This window comes from Zootoca vivipara, chromosome 6 (genome assembly GCF_965207765.1).
Source record: "Zootoca vivipara chromosome 6, rZooViv2.hap1.1, whole genome shotgun sequence".
NCBI lineage: Eukaryota > Metazoa > Chordata > Lepidosauria > Squamata > Lacertidae > Zootoca > Zootoca vivipara.
This window is the reverse complement of record NC_142589.1, coordinates 72,011,923-72,034,047: the sequence shown is the minus strand read 5'-3', so window position 1 is coordinate 72,034,047 and position 22,125 is coordinate 72,011,923. Positions and strand designations below refer to the sequence as shown.

General features: G+C 45.2%; 1 protein-coding gene and 1 long non-coding RNA gene across 3 annotated transcripts in view; one reads left to right on the top strand and one right to left on the bottom strand.

Moving 5' to 3' along the window:
- The window catches only part of LOC148685429 (uncharacterized), a 69,827-nt gene that overhangs the window by 16,261 nt on the left and 31,441 nt on the right, over window positions 1–22,125 (bottom strand). The window lies entirely within an intron of this gene.
- LOC118086964 (interferon-inducible GTPase 5-like) lies at window positions 1,584–18,386 on the top strand. 2 transcript variants are annotated; one of them, XM_088671194.1, is made up of 2 exons: window positions 1,584–1,914; window positions 14,825–18,386. In XM_088671194.1, the coding sequence occupies exon 2, from the start codon at window positions 14,853–14,855 to the stop codon at window positions 16,083–16,085; it is 1,233 nt and encodes a 410-aa protein (XP_088527320.1). In that variant the 5' UTR covers window positions 1,584–1,914; window positions 14,825–14,852; the 3' UTR covers window positions 16,086–18,386. The 2 variants fall into 2 exon arrangements, with proteins under 2 accessions (XP_088527320.1, XP_034974978.1); XM_035119087.3 differs by lacking the exon at window positions 1,584–1,914 and adding an exon at window positions 13,117–13,421.

Sequence of the window (22,125 nt, the reverse complement as noted above, 5' to 3'; positions counted from 1 at the left end):
GCGCGCCCTCAGGCAAGGCCAAGCGCGGCGGGGAACCAGGGAGCGCGGCGCGGTGGGCGGAAACGCCGAACTCGCGCTCCGCTGGGCTGGGCTCCGCCTCCGCCCACCAGCCCTGCTGCTAGGGAGGGGCACAGCCCGGCGGAGCGCGAGTTCGCCGTTCCCGCCCGCCGCGCTGCGCCCTCCCTCCAGCTCCCCGTCGCGCCCTCTGGCAAGGCCAAGCGCGGCGGGGAACCAGAGAGCGCGGCGCGGCGGGCGGGAACGCTGAACTCGCGCTCCGCTGGGCTGGGCTCCGCCTCCGCCTACCAGCCCTGCTGCTAGGGAGGGGCACAGCCCGGCGGAGCGCGAGTTCGCCGTTCCCGCCCACTTTGTGGCCCCTCCCCTTCCGTGCCTTGGCCCCTCCCCTTGCCCCCCCCTAGTTTTGATCCTGGGTACGCCCATGGTAATAATAAACAATTCTGGCCGCACGCCCCACCCGCCTAGCAAGGAGCTCAGAGTCAATCAAGCTCAAAAAGAAACAGAAATCATCATAATCTCAAGAGAAAAATTCAGCTCCTAACCTGCTGCCAGCCCGATTTTTTACGGTAAACCTCAGTCCACTCCGCGGAGGATTCCTCTTCCAGGTTTCTTAACACTTTTCTCCTTCCAACTCTTTTCCTTTCTCTCTTCTTTTCCTTCTACCTCCTGTTCTTCGCACTACTGAAAGCAAAAACGAAAGCGAAGTTGCGCGCGAAGACAATGTAAATTGCAGGAGAGTTTGAAACTTTCCCTCCCCCTCCCATGAGACTGGGGGTAATCCCCTATTTCCCGATTGCAGCAAATAGCAAAAGCAGCATTCCTCGCTAGGGGGGAGCACGGAGCAGCTGCTTGATAGACGAGATTCTGCCTTTCATAGGAAGGTCCCAAAGGATCACTTGTGACACTTGGAGCGTCAGAGGTGGTTAGTCCTTCACCTCTGTTGTTGTTGCCTCTGTGGCAGTCTCAGCGGCACCCAAGTTGTCTGCAAGCCCACACAATCCAGATATTATTCCTTGATGGCTTCCTTGTTGTCGACTTTTGCATTGTTACATTCATAGGCTGCGTAAAGTGGAAGGGCTCTAAAGCTGTGAGGGTTTGGGGCGTTAGAGGAAATAGTGGTTTATTTTTTTGAAAAATTCTGATATTCTACAGGGTGCCGAGCGGTTTTAGAGCCTGCACAAGAAGCTGCCTTTCCAGACCGGGCAGGCAGGACACCAAACTCTCCCCAGAGTGTTCCTAGAAAAGCCATTGTCCCATCCACCATCCTCAGCCTGAGGAGGATATAATGTTATGCAAGTGATCATGACACTGCTACGCTCAAGGATTTCTACAGCCATACGCAGAGAGGCTCGCCTTTCATTCCGCCAGCTTTCTGCCGCCTGGGGAGCTGAAGCTCTTCCGCACCCCCTTGCAGACCAGGCAGACAGGAAGCAACTGGATCTGCAAAGTCAGTTGAGAAGCTGCTGCAGCAGGATCTTTTCCTATCCAGCCCACGGTGCCAGCAGTGGCAATTTTAATCTGAACTTTTAGACACAGTGTATTGCGATCGGAGTTCAGAAACTCCCTGTTGCAGAATGTGCCTATCACTATGGGACTTTCGGACGCTGAGATATGATAGCCAGATATCTAAAGGGCTGGCTGCCATATGGAGGGTGGTGCAAGCTTGCTTTCTCCTGCTCCAGAGGGTCGGACCTGAACAAACAGCTTCCAGCTACAAGGAAAGAGATTCTGACTGAACACAAGGAAGAACTTTCTGACAGCGAGAGCTCTTTGACGGTGGAACGGAATCCCTCTGGAGTATTAGTATTAATAATATAATATTAAAATGGATGGAAGATGAATGCAGAAGAGGTCAATTCTAGATGCACAGGAATGGAAACGACGAAATAAATCTGTTGGGTCAGTGGTGCTTTTATTTATAAGTTACATAATTTGTTTAAAGACTTTGTATCATATCATCATGATTTCTTCTGAGTTTTGATGCCATGTGGGCCTCACACTGCTTGCTTTTCCTTCCAATCAGGACCCAGCGCAGTCCAATACAGTGGAACCTCGGTTTATGAATTTTCAGTTTATGAACACTGCGGACCCATCTGGAACGGATTAATTCACTTTCCATTACTTTCAATGGGAAAGTTCGCTTCAGTTTATGAACGCTTCAGTTTAAGTACCCCGCGGACCGTCTGGAACAGATTAATCCACTTTCCATTACTTTCAATGGGAAAGTTCGCTTCACTTTATGAACGCTTCAGTTTATGAACAGACTTCCGGAACCAATTGTGTTCATAAACCGAGGTACCACTGTACATGATTTACAAGAAGGAGGACCTACAGCAATCCCATTTAGCTTTCGTTTTCTCAGAAATCAGCTGTTTGAGCAGAGTTGTGTGCTGGGCAGGGGAGGGGGAGAGGAAAACTTGTAAACAGGATGCAATTTCTGCTCCAAGATCATAAAAACCCAAAACTACTTTTCTCTTTCAAGGTTATGCAGGGTATACAGTTGCAAATAATCAGCCAAACAGAGCAACTATAACAACCCCATTTGGATCCCCCCCCCCCGCAGAAATCAGTTCTTTTAACATTGCTATGTTGCTGGGCAGGGGAGGGGGAGAGGAAAACTTGTAAGCAGGATGCAATTTCTGCTCCAATGTCTTCCCATAGATCACAACTGCATCTCCCAAATAACTCTGAAGGGCTGTGATGCTATGTTCTCCAAGTAATCACTCATTACTTTCATACTTTGTTGATTGCCCCTGCCATGACCCAGCACAGTCCAAGAAATTATTACAAGCCAGCATGGCCAGTGGCCAGGAATGATGGAAAATGAAGTCAAAACATCTGGAAGGCATCAGTTTGAGGAAGCTGGTGTAGATGTGGGGACCTTCCAGATGTCCTTTTAACTGAGCATTCATATCTGAGCTCATAATGATATTGGGGTGGTTATACGTGATTCCACTTTCAATACCCTTTGCATCTGCAAATGTTTGGGGGTGACCATACTGCTTCGTTTGCAATAGGCACCAGCTCCAGAGTTTGCTGCTAAAGCCCTGCAACTTCTTTGTAACACAAATGTTCTTTTTTTTATAAATAATTTTTATTGATTTTACAAAAATAAAGCAAGACACACATACAGTATCAGATTCATCCATCCTTTTCCACCACTACCCCACGAGGCCCCCTCCTGCCACGAGAGAGTCCCATGCAGGGCGAGCAGTCGAAGGTGGTCCATTTTGTAGCTGGGTTTATCCCCTCCCCTCTCCTCCGCCCCCAGGGCCCACCTCTGCCACCAGTGGGCCCTAGGGTAACAAGGGAAGGCAGAGGAGGATGTCCGCCCAGCTATCTATCCATATATGTCTTTAAAAGAAAAAGGAAGAAAATATAAAGAAAAAAGAGCAATCCCAACCCCCCCAAAAACACAAATGTTCATGGGTGTGTGTTGCCCACATTTGTCCCACTACAGAGCAAGAGAGACCTTCCAGATAGCAATAATAACCGAGTGACATTGGGGAAGTGTTGCAAACCTATTAATAAAGTGAAATGGTATGTGGATGGTCCAGTATAAATCCCCCACTCATGCATTATTATTGTGTCAATGACAGGTTGCAGAATACACCCACAAGACATCAGTCTGGAGGGGTCAAGATAATTCACAATATTTATCATTTATGAGACTTTCATGGAAAACTTAAAGCTTATTAGTTAGGCTGGCCATATTTCAAAAGGTGAAAGTCCAGACACAAAGGTTTTTTGAGCTCCCCCCCCCCTTTTCTTTTTTTGCAAAATATCAGGTGTGGAGAAACCGTGGTTCTCCGGAATGTTTCTGGACTCAAACTCCCATCAATCTCAACCAGCATGGTCATTGGTCAGGGATGGTGTGGGTTGTAGTCCCACAACAGCTAGAGAGCCACATCCCTGGTGGAGAGAGAGAGAAATGTCGGCAGTGACATCAGAGGGTGATTAAATGCAAGAAACTGAGGCTTTGATTGGAGAACATTTCATCACAACACATCCAAGTTAAGCACCCTCAGATGCTCTCCAGGCAACTCATCATCACAGACTTTGTGGCAGAAGAACGAGTTCAGTGTTTTATGGAAAAACAAAGCAATTGTCCCAATCCTATGGTAACCACAGTGAAAAACATCTAGATGGGCAGACCTCAGAAGGCTGTTGAACCAACTTTGTCTTTCTCAGGCTGAGATGTGTGGGAATGTTAGGGATGTGGATTAGGATATATTATTAGATAGATCCTATCCAAGCTTGTGTTATCAAGCTTCCAACATCAGCAGAGTGACATTCCCCTTTTGTGCGCAGCAAAAGTGTGCGTTTAGGTTTGTTAAAATCTATACAACAATATTATACTTCCTGGCAAATCCCCTTTGTCCCTCTTAAAAGAAATACATGACACAATAGTATTAAAATAAGATAGAGTTTACTCACATGACACCCTGAGTTAACAGCGTAATCTCAGAAAGGCAGGCTTACAAAGAAAAGTTACAAATATGTACATCTGGAGTCTACTTAGTAGAGTAAGGCTCCGTCTGGTCTCTCTCTTGGCAGCAGGCCGAGAGGGAGAACCATCCTAACTGGAGATTCTCTGGAGATGTGTTCCCATTGAAGAAGAGATGGCTAAGAGAGAGAATGGCTGCTGGCTAGGGGCTTTTATCTGCCAGCTAATACATCTCATCTGCATGTCTGGAGGAACAGGAAACCGACCTGGTCAGGTGTTCCTCCATGTGGTCCTCCATGTGGACACTCTGGGAACTGTTGTGACTTGTCTGCCCCAGTATTCCATCCCACAAAGAGCAGCAGGAGATCAAACATCATTGGGAATGTCCCGCTTTTCCTTAGAAGGTCCCTACAGTATTTTCATTGAGGAAACGTTGGCAGGTATGGCACAGGTACACCATCACCATGTGCCATCCCACCCCACCCCACCCCATAGCTCACCCGGTTGTGGCACAGGCATCCTGACAAAATGTGCAGAAATGCATCGAGCAAAACCTCATTTAAAGATGTGCATTTTGAGATGAAAGTGCATCGGTGTGCATGATGGCTATGCTCTGCCTCCCCAGTATGAGGCAGTAATGCTTCTGAACACCAGTTGCTGGAGACCACCAGAGGGGGGAATATTTTTGTGCTTAGGTCCTGCATTCCAGTTTCCCACAGGCATCTGGTTGGCCAGATCCAGCAGGACTCTTCTATTCTGACATTTACAAGGAGGAGGAGGAGGAGGAGGAGGAGGAGGAGGAGGAGGAGGAGGAGGAGGAGGAGGAGGAGGATAACAATGTGACAAAGCAACTTGAAATGTGATGTGGTTATGACAGGGACCTTCCAGATTCCTCTGAAGCCAAGATCAAAGTCTGGGAAGGGGGCTATGTGTGGAACTTCATGGGGATGAGGAGGGAGGTACATTTGATTAAACCAATGTATTTTGATCCACAAACAATAGACAGTAGCAATATATTCAGGACTAAATGTTCCATTGCTGATCATTCCTGGATGCTTGCAAGCACTCAGCTCTTGCGCAAATGGATGATTTCCGAGAAAGCAAAACCTAAACTGGGTGGGTCTACTATCTTTTTCTTGTAAGCCATTTGGAGAACAAAAACAAACGGAAATCTCTCCAGCCAGACAAGCAGAAGCTAAGCACGCACAGGAAGGAAGCCTTTCCCAGCAGTCAAGAGACTAGTTTGGTGCAGCCATTTCTGTTCAAAGCAGTGAACCAGCTGTAGGTTGAAAAATCTGAGACAGTGATGAATCTAGGAGCATGAGAACACTAAACACTATTTCCAAGGACAATTTTGAAGATAAAAGAGACTTTTAGAGTACAAACTACTTGTCTTTTAATTCAAAGGGAGATTCAGCAGTCTTTGGATATGCAATAAAAGGTCCTGCTTATCAGGTTGAAAAATAAAACACAAATACCATTAGCCATATGACCTAATGTTGAACCCCCCTTTTATGACAACAGCAACAACTGTGTTGTTCCTCTTGCAGCCAGCACCTGCAAAAAATGGGGCTCTGTGTGAGCAGGTACTCACAGCCATACAGAACAGGATTTAAACCCCTTCTTAACAGCTGATAATTGTGAGATTAAATCCTGCTGCTTTCACTGCCTGCACCCATTCCCTGCTATTTTAGCCAACACCTGGAGACAACCTAGAATTAAACACTATGCACCTGCCCATCAGCTGATGACAACTGTTTGGCAGGTGGGAGCGGTTTGGAAAAATTGTAATCGCAGGCCAAATTGAACCCCTTAATGAGCTAAGATTGAAATAAGGGCTCCCCTGTTTACTCAACTTGCCTCCTGATTTGCTTGCACAAATTTTAAGTGGTGGTTACACTATGTCTGGTCTTTATTGTTCTGATTTGTTTGCAGGGTGATTATATGACAAACAGCATTAATTTGTTAATGGGTGTAAATACTTCTTCCCATTCATATTTGTTCATCCAACACTTTGCATTGCAGTAACCCATCACTTTCCTAAATGCAATAAAGCCCCACCCTCTCTCTCTCTGTGTGTGTGTGTTTTTTATAAAAAAAACCAACCTGATTTGTTGCACTAGGGGGACACAGGCTCATCCATATGATGACTACATACAGCTAGGGATAGGAGGGAAATTCTAACGGAACTCTAACCCACTTCAACTGTGCAAAACTTATTTTCCAGTGCGCACTTGAATCTGTCCTGCCAGATAGTGACGGTCTGGAAGGACCCCTTAAGTGAGAGCTCAGGTTTTCCTGCAACAACATGAGTTCAGCCATGATGCACCCCTACTTGGCCTCTGCTCATTAAGTCCTTAGGCAACAAAAGCCAGCTATTCCCACCTTCTTAGCTAGAAGCTGTCAAATCTTAGAAAAGCTAATTCTGTAACCTAGCAGACTGCAGTTGGGAATTCTGATGTCAAAATTCAAAGCAGGAGGGAGGAGGACTAGGCAGCAAGCAACCGCGGCCCCTGTTGCACCTGTTTGTTATGCTCAAAGCCTAGCTGAGTGCGGACCACAGATTTCCTGTTGCTAGCACCAACTCACAAGAATGAGAGCACCAGTCTTTTGAGTTCTTCTAGCTCTTCTGCCACAAAGTCCAGAGACCAAATACAAAATACACAAAAACCATGAAGAAATATGAAAAATATGAAAATATTATTTAAAAAATAACTGAAAATAACCTGAGCTAACAATAATCACTTAAATGGCTATAGCCTATGACAGGCATGTCCAACAGGTAGATCGTGATCTACCGGTAGATCACTGGACAGCTGTGGTAGATCACTGGTAGATCACTGGCTCCCCCCCCCCAAAGATGTACAACAACATTGGCTCCCCTAAAAAAAGCTCAACAACCAGTTTTTTAACTCTGTGAGTAGATCAGAGTCTCTTGGGAGTTGGCCACCCCTGGCCAATGACATACATTCCAAGTATAGTCAACTCTAAAGTGCAAAGGTTCTCTTTGAAATCCTATATAGTGTTTAGGTGATGGTACAATAAACACTCAGCGATATTATGTTTAAAGCAAAGTTCCTCAGATGTCCTCATCTGTCCAAAGGAGAGTTTGAAACTTTCCCTCCCCATGATTCTGATGATAATCCCTCTCCTCCCAATGCTGCTATCAACCTTAGGGAAAAGCTCAAGAGCAGCAGAGCAAATTAAACATCATTGGGATCACCAGCCTGCCAGCTGAGCAAAGGGAAAGCAGGCTGGGAGAGAAAGACTTTGAAGGACCTCTGTAAGACTTACTTGCTCCTCAAGATCCTTGACAAACAGTTGTTTAAGGATAGGATAGGTAGTCTTCTCACTTCAGCTGCTCACACTCTCTCCTGTCCTCTCTGGACTTTGTGGCAGAAGAGCTAGAAGAACTCCACACACTGATGCTCTCGTTCTTGTGAGTTGGTGCTAGCAACAGGAAATCTGTGGTCTGCCCTTAGCTAGGCTTTGAGCATAACAAACAGGTGCAGAAGAGGCTGTAGTTGCTCACTGCCTGGACCACTTCCCTCCTGTTTTGAAACTTGACATCAAAATTCCCAACTGCAGTTTGCTAGGTTACAGAATTCACTTTTCTAAAACTTGCCAGCTTCTAGCTAAGAAGGTGGGAATAGGTGGCTTGTGTTGCCTAAGAACTAACTGAGCAGAGGCCAAGTAGGTGTGCATCCTGGCTGAACTCATGTTGTTGCAGGAAAACTTGAGCTCTCACTGAAGTTCCCCCAAAGAGTCACACACATGAGGCGTTTGGTAAAGAAGACTATTTATTGGTTCTGTACAGAAGCATGGTCCAGGGGGGATTGCACCCAAAGGCTGGACCCGAGCTTTGGCAAGCCCCCTCTGTTATACCCCTCGCCCCTTACCATAACCTTTCCTGACCATTTATATTCCCTGATTACACTTATTCCCTTGACATGCACAGAAGCGATTTTCAGTGCCCAGGCATGGGCAGAGCGGCGATTTCTGGCAGCACTCGGCAAGTGAGCGAGCAGCCAGCCGTTGAGCAAGACATTTTACTGGGCAGCGGCTAGCTGCTCACTTGTGGGGGGTGGGGTGCCGAGCCATCAGGGAGGGAGAGGGGCTGCTTCATTTGAAATCCGGTAAATACTGTATCTGGGATATCGAACAATCCGGGGGTGCGACAGGAAGCGGATTTAAATCCGGGGTTTCCCACCAAAAATGGGAGGGTAGACAGCTATGGCCCTCAGTGCTACGTGGTAGAAAGTTCAGGAGAACTTTATCACAGTACATTACCTTCAGATGACAGACCAATGGAGGCTCATTGTCTTGTCATTATCTGTTTGCCACACGTACAAGCAGTGGTGTAACTGTGTAAGGTCAGAGCGGATGGGATGATCTCATACTGATACATGGTTTTAGATGAGGCCATCTAAAACGCCAGGTGGGAAGAGGGTGAGAATGTGGCCGTGGTAGATGGGTAAAGATCTTGGAGCAGAAATTGCATCCTGTTTACAAGTTTTCCTCTCCCCCACACCTGCCCAGCAACACAGTTCTGCTCAAACAGCTGGTTTCTGAGAAAACTAAATCCAAATGGGGTTCTTATAGTTGCTCCTTTTTGTAAATAATTTCTTGGACTTTGCTGGGTCATGACCGAGACAGGCTCCACTCAGGGGGGGCTCCACTCGGGGGCTCCCCACCCCACCCCTCACCTCCACCCATGTGCACTGTATGGACATACGCGGTCTGTGCCAGCTGCCCCGCGAGCGGCACCCCATTATGGGCTGCTGTGTGCCAGCAGCGGCCCATGGGGCCATCGTGTGCCATCAGCAGCGCGTACTGACTGCGTATGTGCAGCATCCCGCTCGTGCACATTCTATGCGCCATGCATGCGTCACGATGCCCCGCCCCCACTGCTTGCTTTTGCTCCCAATCAGGACCCAGCACAGACCAAGAAATGATTTACAAGAAGGAGGACCTACAGCAGGGGACCCCAAACTAAGGCCCTCGGGTCCGATTTCGCCCAATTGCCTTCTAAATCCGGCCCGTGGACGGTCTGGGAATCAGCATGTTTTTACATGAGTAGAATGTGTCCTTTTATTTAAAATGCATCTCTGGGTTATTTGTGGGGCGTGCCTGGTGTTTTTACATGAGTAGAATGTGTCCTTTTATTTAAAATGCATCTCTGGGTTATTTGTGGGGCGTGCCTGGTGTTTTTACATGAGTAGAATGTGTCATTTTATTTAAAATGCATCTCTGGGTTATTTGTGGGGCATAGGAATTCATTTATTATTATTATTTTCAAAATATAGTCCGCCCGCCCACAAGGTCTGAGGGACAGTGAACCGGCCCCCTGCTGAAAAAGTTTGCTGTCCCCTGACCTACAGTGACCCCATTTAGCTTTCGTTTTCTCAGAAATCACCTGTTTGAGTAGAGCTGTGTGCTGGGCAGGGGAGGGGGAGAGGACAACTTGTAATTTCTGCTCCAAGATCATAAAAACCCAAAGCTACTTTCTTCTTTCAAGGTTATGCAGGGTAAACAGTTACAAATAACCAGCAGCAGAGCATTTAGTAAGAAATATATGTCTGTATCAGGGACGCGGGTGGCACTGTGGTCTAAACCACAGAGCCTAGGGCTTGCCGATCAGAAGGTCGGCGACGGGGTGAGCTCCCATTGCTTGGTCCCAGCTCCTGCCAACCTAGCAGTTCGAAAGCATGTCAAAGTGCAAGTAGATAAATAGGTACCGCTCCGGCGGGAAGGTAAATGGCGTTTCCGTGTGCTGCTCTGGTTCACCAGAAGAAGTGGCTTTGTCATGCTGGTCACATGACCTGGAAGCTGTACGCCGGCTCCCTCGGCCAATAAAGCGAGGTGAGCGCACCACAACCCCAGAGTCGTCCGTGACTGGACTTAACAGTCAGGGGTCCCTTTACCTTTACCTTTACATGCCTGTATCAGTTTATTAGGCTTTTGTTGCAGATAAGCAAGTACCTTGGTGATTTAAAACTCCATAGGGGTTTTCAGTATCTGTTCTGGATTTCCCATCAGAAGTATATACAGTATGTCATTCCTGGATCAAAACTGGTGATACACGGTCATCATTGCTGATCTTCAGTACAGCTAAAACAAGGCACAGCCTATTTGTGATTCTAGATTCAGGGAGGTAGCCATGTTGGTCTGACGAAGTCGAAATAAATAAATAAATGTCCAGTAGCACCTTAGAGACCAACTAAGTTTGTTCTGCGTATAAACTTTTGTGTGCATGCACACTTCTTCAGATACACTGAAACAGAAGTCACCAGACCCTTATACTGTATATAGGGGTGGTGGTGGAGTTTTTCTCAGAAGGGTAGTGGGAGATGGGTGATTGACCCAATTGGTATTGTAAACCTGTTGACAACTGTTAACAACTGCAATTAGTCCTACAGGAAAAAGCAAGGGATAGTATACAGATGACCAAAAGTAGCTTTAGCGTCTGTAATGAGATATCTCTATTCAGTTCAGGTTTTCAGTTTAGTAATACAGTGGTGCCTCCGGTTATGGATGGGATCTGTTCCGGAGGCCCATCCGTATCTGGAGTAATTCACAAAAAGAGGTGCCGTTTCTGCACACACGCACAGCGTGATTGAGCATTTTTGTCCATGTGCGTGCAGCGAAACCGGAACTATACTCGTTCGCAACCTGGAAATACGTAACCCGAGGTACCACTGTACATTGTAATTCAGCAACTCAACATCCCACACAACGATGGATTACAAGCTATAAGGAACACCATTTCAGATAAAATCACAGTGGACTTTGCTACTGTTGGTATGAATGAGTTAAACTGTACACCGGACATTACGTTCTGTCACTGAGAATACTGGGAACATATGGGCATGCATATATCTCTGTACAAACGGAGGGGTTTCTCTCTGTGTGCCTATGTGTGCTTGTGTGCTGTTGTAGAAGGAGTTAGTTTGCCCCCCCCCAAGGGATCAAACATGTCTGCTCAGTCTCCAGGTCTGTTAATAAAGCTCATAGATAAGGAGGTCTGCATGGTCCTGATTTATTACACTTCAAGACCAGCTGTTTGCTTTACCTCTGTGCAATTCTGCTGAGGGGAGAAGAAGACAAAAAGCAGAGGACGCCTGGAAGTGTACTGGACCAGGCCCAGCTCCAGGTGTAGTCCTGGTGGCGCGGGGCGCCGGGCCGGTGGGGGGGCACTGCACGGCAAAGCCGCATGGAAGCCGTGCTAAACACTGCGAGGGCGGGGGCACCGGAGCGATCTTGCCCTGTACTGGACTGCCATTGCTTAACTTATCTCCCGGTCTCGTTATAGAGGTTTCACCACCTCATAACTCTTCCAAAACACTATAAATTATTGAACAGCTACCAAACTCTGCCGTTTTGTCCTCACCCAGAACCACTTCAAACATGAAAGCTTATACACAGAACAAACTTTGTTGTTTAGTCGTTTAGTGGTGCCTGACTGTTTGTGACCCCATGGACCATAGCACGCCAGGCACTCCTGTCTTCCACTGCCTCCCGCAGTTGGTCAGACTCATGTTGGCAGCTTCAAGAACACTGTCCAACCATCTCGTCCTCTGTCGTCCCCTTCTCCTTGTGCCCTCAATCTTTCCCAACATCAGGGTCTTTTCCAGGGAGTCTTTTCTTCTCATGAGGTGGCCAAAGTATTGGAGCCTCAGCTTCAGGATCTGTCCTTCTAGTGAGCACTCAGGATAGTGGATAGGTTTGATCTTCTTGCAGTCCATGGGACTCTCAAGAGTCTTCTCCAGCACCATAATTCAAAAGCATCAATTATTCGGCGATCAGCCTTCTTTATGGTCCAGCTCTCACTGGAGGAACCGGAAAGCCACTCCAGTATCCCTGCCAAGAAAACTCCATGGACAAACACGACAGAACAAACTTAGTTGGTCTCTAAGGTGCTACTGGACAATTTTTTATTCATTTAGTGAGCAGCACTGCAGGTGAACCAATAACATCCCTTATGATGCTTTGGCATTCTTAGAATTTTCTGCAATGCAAAAGGGTCACATGACCAATGTTGTACAGGAGTTCCTCAGCAGACAAGTTAGTGTTGAAAGGGCTCCCTTTAAGTAGAACAAAGTATCTCTGCACATGCTAATGCAATCCTTTCACTGTCCCCGCCTCCCACACATCTATTTTGATGCAAATAACAGGAGAGGTCTATGCAGAGCGAGGGTTGAAAGAAAGAACTTGACATACTTCAGATATGAGGCAGAACCTTGTTGTCCTTGCATTCTTAGATTAATAAGTCTGTGCTCAGTGCGCATCTGGTGTACTGCAGATGCAGATCTGGTTGTGCAACCATCATCATGGGCATCTCATGCCCTGATCAGCCGAATTATCCTCATAGCACTCCTCTGCTCTCCCAGCCTGCCATTTACACCCCAGCCTATGGATTTTATCCAACATTGCTCATGCTCAGCTGAAATGAATGCACCTGATTAACTAGAATGTTTTTTTTTAAAAAAAATCTAGGAAATTTCTATGGTCCTTTGCAAATATTCTATTCTACACTGCAGTACCGATAGTAGGAAGGCCGGGCTCCGGGTAGGCCTCTTTCATCAATGCCACACTACTTAAGTGCAGACAACTCCGGTCCTGTAAGACTGGCAAAGAGGCAACAACAGCAGAGGTAAAGGATTGCCCACATGGGATGCTTCCGCAGGTGATCCTTTGGGACTTTCCAGAAAAGGCAGCATCCCCGCTGTCAAATCAGTTGCTTGGAGCTCCCTCTGGTCAGGAATGCGGCTTTGGCTATTTGTTGCAATCTTATCTCATGCTCGCTCGTTACCTTCGCTATCTTTTTTGCTTTTAGTAGTATGACAATCAGGAGGGAGAGGGTATAAAAGGGAGAGAGAGGGAGAGAGCAGGACAGAGAAAAGCGTGAGAAACCTCAAAGCAAAACCTCCAAGCTACAAAAAAATCGGTCCGGCAGCAGGTAAAGAGTTGAACTTTTCTCCTGGGTCTAGAATGATTTCTGTTTCTTTTTTAGCTTGTTTGCGTTAAAGGAGACTCTGAGCTCCTTGCTTGGTGGGTGGCAGAAACTGTTGTTGTTGTTGTTGTTTATCTTTTACCTTTTTATTGTTATTTTTTACCTTTTACCTTTTAACATTTTTATTGTTATTATATTAACCATTACATTATTGTAACACTATTTTGATATCATATACCATAGCATATTATAAACAATATTATTATTATTATTATTATTATTGATGTTCTAGAAGGCTGCCCTTTTCCCCCAAGGCAAAGGAATAAATAACATGCCATCAACAGGGAGCAAGCAGAGCTCATGCTACCAGAAGAGTCCCCCCTGTTTAATAAATGGCGTTCATTGCAATGCAGTTCATGACCCCACCCCCTTTGTCAGAGGGGGGAACGGGGTGCAGAACAGAGGAATACAGCAACTTCTGTTCTCCAAACAATGCCCTGAGTGCTGAAGAGGCAGAGACCATCTGGGCTGCCTCTTCAGCCAATGGACCCTACAGGACCAGTTGTATATTCCTGCATTGCAGGGTGTTGGAGTAGATGATCCTTCGGGTCCCTTCCAACTCTACAGTTCTACGATCCTACAACTTTCTCAAGTTGCCCTCTCGGGGCTTTCTGTGTCCTTCCCTGACTGTGGTACCAAAGGTGAAACTTCCCTTCTCCAGCTGAAAAATCGCCTCCCCATATCAATTAAAACAAACAAAACTCCACTGATAACACCCCACACTTAATGAAACATGCAGTTAGGTCCTCAGAATGTCTTTAATTCTAAAAAAGGGTTTCATGCTCTTTTTTCCCTTTAGCTGTATTTCATTTAAATATTTATCTATATATATATATAAATGAAAACTGGGCATGCGGGTTATTAGCCACTTTTCTCCGAAACAGCTTCACCAATTGCGTTCAAATTTGGCCACAATGTCCCAAGCGAATGTCCGAAGGCTCTTATAAAGTTTGCTAAGACAGATGTCACACTACCGCCAGGTTAAATCCCCAAAAAACCGTGTTTCAAAACACACCACTCAGACGAAAATGCATGCTGGGAAAAGAACCAGGTTGCAAACCAGCATATTTATTTATGAAATGTTTTATCCAAAGTTTTAGCCACATCTCACATAAACATGTTTTAAGGATTATGTGTGAATGCATGCACATATACACTTTTGAGAGATTGACAACAGGCACAATTCTTCACTTTATTGAAATCCTACCAACTGCTGCTCAAACAACACACTGGTCTCAGAGATATGCCCTAAGTAAATTGATTTCCCCACATAAACCATGGATTGTAAAGATGTCCATAAAAGTGTGTGGAAAACTATCTAACTATTACAGTTTTCTTCTCTTTCTCAGATAAAGTGAGCCACAAGGAATCACTGTCATGGATCCTGCCATAACAATAGAAACCTTAAAAAAAGACCTTGCTGAAATGAAGGCTGCTTTCGAGAAAAAAACATTTGAAGCTGTTTCAGCTGAAGTTCAACAGCAGTCAAATTTATTAAATAACATCACATTGGAAATTGCCATCACAGGAAGATCAGGTGTTGGGAAGTCATCTTTCGTCAATGCCCTTCGAGGAATGGAAGATTATGCAGAGGGTGCAGCTAAAACGGGGGTGACAGAAACAACAATGGTGCCACAAGAATATTCACACCCCACATTCCCCAAAGTCAAATTTTGGGATCTACCAGGATTTGGAAAAGATAACTTTAGTGCAGAGGAATACCTAGAGGAGGTCAATTTCAGCAAGTATGATTTTTTCATCATCATCGCCTCAGGGCGCTTCACTGAGGATGACACCAACTTGGCTCTTGAGATCCAGAAAAATAAGAAGAAATTCTACTATGTGCGCAGCAAAGTGGATGTTGATATAGATAATGACAGGAAGTCAAAAGGCATCAAGGAGGGGGACAGCGATAGGAAGATGCAGTCTGAGAAAGAGACGCTTGACACTGTACGGACAGATAGCTATGATAATTTGAAGGCGTTAGGTGTGTCTTCTCCAAGGGTCTTTCTAATATCGAGGTGGGATTTGAGCAAGTATGATTTCCCCCTGCTTCAAGAGACCATTGAAAAGGAACAGGATGAACTCAAGAGAGATGTTTTAATCATGTGTCTTCCGATTTTTACAAAAGATAGCATTAAAAAGAAGAAGGCTGCTATGGAGAGCCTGATATGGAAAAATGCCATGGTGAGTTGTACTGTTGGGTTGATTCCTGTCCCGTTCCTATCATTTGGTTGTGACATTGCCATTGTGGTTTCGACAATGAGGGATATCTGCAAAGTTTTTGGCTTGGATGAAAATTCCCTCAATATACTAGCAAACCGAGTGGAGAAAGATGTTGAAGAGTTGAAATCCGTTATTGAACATACCCCAAGCACCGGTAAGATCACGGCAGAATTCGTCATGGATATCTTGAAGAGGTCAGCAATGTGGGGAGCAATCACAGCGGTAGAGATGGTCCTGGGTTTCATACCTCTGTTGGGGTCTCTCTATGGTGGGGGCAGTTCTTTTGCTACCACATTCTACTTGCTGAATAATTTCCTGGAAAAAGCTGTGAAAGATGCAGAGAAAGTTCTGGCAAAGGCTGCTGAGCCTAAGAGACACAAGTAAACAGCAAATACATCTACCTGGTGGGAAGAGATATCCAGGTGAAGCATGCATTATCTCATCTTTCTATCACATCATCAACCAATTGCTCCCTTTATTACTCTTCAGCTCAGCACTTTATTACTCTTCAGCTCAGGGTTGCCATATTTCAAATAGTGAAAATCCGGACACAAAAGTTGTTGAGCTTTTCACTTGGGGGGAGGGGCAAAGTTGTAGAGATTTGGGGGGGGAATTGATGAGCATTTTTTTTTTTGCAAAATCTCTAAAAAACAAAAGAAGTTTTTGAGCTATTTTTAAGGAAATTCATCAAAAATATCAACACTTCTGACATGTGTTGCCATGGGTTTCCATATATTTTCACAGACATTTTTACCAATTTTCAAAATTCTGCCTGGACGCTACTTCTGACGGATGAATCCCAGACATTTGGCAGCCCTATTGTAACAACGCTTAATCAGTAGCCAGCCTGGGCAATTTTTGGCCAGTTAAGAGGTTCCTTATCTCCTACCTGTCGGTGATGGATGTCATCCAAGGCAAATAAAAACAAAGATGGCAAAGATACAGCAAATTTGTAGCAGCAAAACATAAAGGATGGAGAAAAGAAGAGAAGAGAAATGGCTTCAGAGAGTTCTATTGCTGATACGCTTAAGTAAATTGTGATGCAGAATTAATGTCTGAATGATAATTTAACAAAGGTGAATCTTAAAATTACAGCCCTGGATCAAAAAGTTACTGATCTTAATGAGGAGATATCAAAATCTGAAACAATACGAATTGAACAAGATGTAACACAGATCTCTTCTAGGGTGGGATCCTGCAAGACATCCTTATCCATTCAAAAATATACTACAGTATATAGTTTTGTAGCCTTTAGTATATTTTATTGTTATTTAGTTATTGCTGCTTTTAAAAATGTTTTAATGTAGCCTCTTCCTCCTTTGATTACTATTCTTTCCTTTTCCCTTATTTACTTAATCTCAATAAAATAATAAATATTGAAATTTTAAGAACTTGTTTTTTTCTGAATCCTCCCTACTGCAATTATTTCCCCAACTGTTCTAATTTTTGTTTTAACAAAATCATTTACCATGGGAAAACTATAGGCAACAGTCCAGATTGAGGTGACCTAACCTGAACCACAAGCCTGTTTTCTCTCAGCCTCCTTGTTGTAATGATTAATCTTTGCTTCACTTCACCAGCTGGGTGGGTGGGTAGGTAGGGGAAGCCTGAGCCTTTGGGGAGGGTTTTTTTCCTCTGGAAAGAAGCATACACATACCCACAAATTTCCTTGTACTTTAGGATGCTACTGTTATAAAATCATATGGGGGGGGGTTTGCAGGACACCACTATTAATGAACAGAGAGGGGTGACAGAATTTGACAGCTGCAATACCCAGAATCCTGTTCAATGCCATCTTCCCTGTCTCCTCACCCCTCCCGCTAGGACGCAACCCTGCCTGAAGGAAGGCTTAAGGATCTGCATATGCACAACAGTTAGCATAAATTCACACATTTCCCCTCTCCACCTCCCCTCCGCCCAGAACAAAACAATGTTTCCAGAAGAAGGGGGGGAAACCGCCCAAATCCAAAGTGACACTTTTCTACTCAAGTTAATAATACAGCCTATTATATGTTCTCTTACCATGAAATCTCTATCCGCTGCCTCTGTATTAGAATTGCCAGTATCTCTCTGTATTAGAATTGCTGTTTTATATCTTAGAACTGTATATGTCAGGACTGCTACCTTTTAATTAGAAATCCCTGTATTAGGTATGTTTTCCAGGTATATTTTCTGTATGAACCCTGTATGATCCCAACCCCCCCTGAACCTTGCCCTACTGCCACCCCATACCCACCCAAGAACGCACGGACAATAGAGGGATTAGCTGGCACAAAAATAAAGATGCCATCTTCAACGTAGTCCACCCTTCCATGGCCTGGAGGAAAACACCTGCCGGGCGGACTTCCACTCCACGGAAATCGCCAGGAACTGCCCCACCTCTGCACCCATCTCGACTGATTGCCCCTCCTGCCAAACAACAGGGAGCACCATCAGCGACGGGAGAAGAGCAATTGACATCTCCCCATCTGAAAGAAAAAGTCATCTCCTCACCCAGCTAATCGATCGCCACCCATCCTCCTTGTCTTTCCCCTCCCTCCCAGTCCAGGGATTTTCATGCAGGGACAGGAGGGTATAAAAAGGGGCTTCACCATTTCCCGGGGTTCCTTCCTTCTTTCCAGAGGCAGGGACCCTACAGCTGTAGCTTTGCATTCTGCAATAAAGGGATCAGTTTGTTTTTCCTGACAGTATCGTGTGGTCTCTGTCATTTTCCCGGCGGAGCTGAACTTAGTGCAAATTTTGGAGCTTCCGACCCGCGTCTGTCCTTCTTAAAAGGCAACGCATTTTGGGGTACATTTTTCATAACACTATGAAACAGAGAAGGACTGCTTTGTCTTCAACATACAGTAGTTGAAGTAGAGGGAGTTTAGGGTGTCCTCCTGCCACAAACAACTCCAGCTTTTCTCTCTTGGTGCTTCTTATTCTTTCTTTGTTTTTGTTTTGTTTTTGAGGGATATGTGCTTTTCCTTTTTTCATTTCTTGGTTTTTGAGAAAACCAAGAAACCAGAGATGACAACATCAGAACAAACGAGACTTCAAATCAGGTCTCTGTCCATATTAGAGCTTGGAACTAGTTCAACATGTGCATTAAAAAACTAATTCCCATTCATGTTCATCCCTTTATGAAACAAACTAGTTCCCTTTATGTTCAGTTCACTTCAGGTTGGCCTCTGTTATATTCTCCAACCGATGGAGAACCCAATAAGGGAATAAGGGCAGATTTTTGCCTAGAACAATGTTCAGTTCACTTCAGGTTCATCCAAATTATCCTTGGCAATATTTTGTATAAATACTCTAAAGCATTTAGAAAGTGACAATGAACTTAAAAATGAGCCAGAAATCATTCTTAGTTTTGCACCAACATCAACTTAATTCATGTTTAGTTTACCCAGCAATTATGGGAACTACTTTCACATGTAGTTCAGATGATTTTCAAACAAATTCAGTCCACATTGAACTTGTTCATTCCAAGCACTAGCCAATTGTTTTTGAGATTGTTATAGTCCATATATGATTTTACCGGCTGCTGAGATAAAAATCCAAGTTTTTCCAGCTGTCAGAGGTGGCTACTCTGACAACTACTCGCAGCTAAACTAAGAGATGGCTATGCATCAAGTTGGGGCCAGCAACACCAGCTCTTATTTGTGGTATGAGTTTATTCCTCCTCAGAATGCAACTTTTCTGTAAAGTCTTACAGCAATGCCCTTGGAGGTTGAAATGTTCCCCCACTGGCTGCCAATTCACAAATAAACATACAAAGTAATATAGTTTTTATTGACAATTGGAATAAGCCTACCTAAATCTATGGGCTCTTTGTGGAGGAAGTTAAGTGGGTTTACTTTCCTCCATACATATTTTATATTTTAACGGGTGGGAGGTTATTTCTTATATTAAAATGATTAAGAGGTGTCTGAGTTTGGTGAATTTTTGCTTATACATTTTTAAAAAGAACTTTGCAGCTTCACCCTGCCTTTCTGGTGCTAAGCCTTACAGGCCACTGATAACCTGAAAGTGAGAGGCAGTCTAGAGCACTCCCTGCAAAGTTCTTGGTTTGGTTGTTGGTTTCTTTCCTTGTTATTTACATTTATTTAAATAACATGTTATTTAAAGCAGAGCAACATAGGAATCTTTAAAAAGGAGGGGTACCCTATCTGAAATAAAGGCCTCTCTTAAAAATATAACCCTCCATTGACGTGTTTTATCCAGAGTATTTAGTACTCTGTTGGCAATGTTATGAACACTTTCTTGCCAAATGCATGGTGGTTCTTTTAAACTGAGATTCAGAGGCAACACAAAACACAAGTGAGTGAGAAGATTTAAGATTTTTATTAAGGTTTTATTCTAAACAGCAAGCAATATATACATTACTAAGCAAGCACTTCAATCTGCCACTTGGAAGCTCTCAAAAAGTGGCGAAGCGTCTCCTCAGGTAGCCTTAGGCATAGCTGCCAAGTTTTCCCTTTTCTCGCGAGGAAGCCTATTCAGCATAAGGGAATTTCCCTTTAAAAAAGGGATAACTTGGCAGCTATGCCTTAGGTTTGCATGGCCCTGCGATTGAATCAGTCTGAGCACAAACTTCTCAGACTCTGCCCAACACCATCTGATTTACAACACTGCTTTGGCTTTCTGAACAGCTGAGAGCAAACTGCAAGGGACTTATGTTCCATGTTGAAGTTTCTGTGGCGCTGAGAATGGAATTTCATGAGGAGAATTGCGGCAACTGAGAAAGAGACTTGGGACAATATGGCAGCAGGGGCTCTAGAGCTAAGTGTTGCTAGCCAAATTTCAGTTTATTTAAGAACATGTTTCACTTGGGCTGTGCATCAGATCCAGCCCAATCTAATTAATGAATTGGACTGGGCCAATTTGTATCAACATAGGATTGGGTCAGATTATGTTGAGGCAACCCATCTCACTCCCTATTCCATCTTTAATAACAATTAATATATTTGTAATCACAACAACATATGAACCTACCTGGACCATGAGATCATCTTCCAAGACCCTCCTTCATGTGCCCCCTCCTCAAGAGGTTTGGAGTGTGGCAACATGAGAACGGGCCTTCTCTGCAGTGGCTCCCCTTCTGTGGAATAACAACAACAACAACAACAACAACAACAACAACAACAACAACAACAACAACAACAACAACAACTTATTATTTATACCCCGCCCATCTGGCCAGGTTCCCCCAGCCACTCTGGGCGGCTTCCAACAAAATATTAAAATACAGAAATCCATCAAACAATAAAAGAATGCTCTCCCCAGGGAAGTTCTTCTGGCACCTTCATTATACACCTTTAGGCACCAGGCAAAAACATTCCTTTTCAACCAGGCCTTTGGCTGATCTGATTTACATCCTATGTCCTTTTAAAATGTTTTTTGGGGGGGGGGGTATTGTTCTGTTGTTTTATTTTTTTTCGGTATCTTGTGGTTTCATATTGTGGTTTTATATCTTGATTTTATTCTGTGAAACGCCCTGAAAACTCCGAGTATAGGGAGGTAAATGAATTCAATTAACAACAACAGCAGCAACACCACAGGGGCATAGTAAGGGGGGCGATGGGGGCTCCACTCGGGGGGGACTCAATTCAGGGCGCCCCTCACCTCCACCTGCGTGCGCCATACAGACATATGCGGTCTGTGCGGGCTGCCCCACTAGTGGCAGCCCATTACAAGCCGCTGTGTGTGAGCAGCGGCCCATGAGGCCACTGTGCGCCAGCAGCAGCGTGTACGGACTGCGCATGTGCAGCATCCTGCACATGCGCACTCCATATGGGGTAGTGCACAGTGCAGGACAGTGCGCACAGACCGCCATGCGGCAGCAGCAGCGCGTACGGATTGTGCATGTGCGCCAACCTGGATAGACTGCACATGTGTGGACATGCGTAGTCCATCCATGCTGGCACTGCTGCTCCCACGGCAACCTTACGAGCGGCAACTTGTAAGGCTGCCATGTGAAAAGCAGCATGGACGGGGTAGCCTTACGCGCGCTGTTTGTGCGTGGCAGCGCCTTACGAATAGCCACTTGCTTGGTGGATTGTAAGGTTGCCACGGGAGCAGCAGCAGCAGCCTGGGCGGACTGCGCATCCACCGTTTGTCCTGACGTGTGCGCCGTGCTTCATGACGCATGTGTCAGGATCCATGCGCGCTACGGAGCAACACCCCGCCCCCAGGGGGTGCCTCCACATTTGCCGCCCCGGGCAGCCAAGCAGTACCGTTCGCCACTGCAACAACAACAATGCCAAACACTCAGAGTAACAACAACAATTACAACAGTTTTATTATTTGTATGCTGACCATCTGACTGGGTTGCGCCAGCCAGCCTGGGCACCTTCCAACATATATGAAACAGCCCCTAGGGACAAGAGGGAAGGAAACATGGTGTCTACCTGAGTAATGAGATCATGGAAACAAGCTCTGG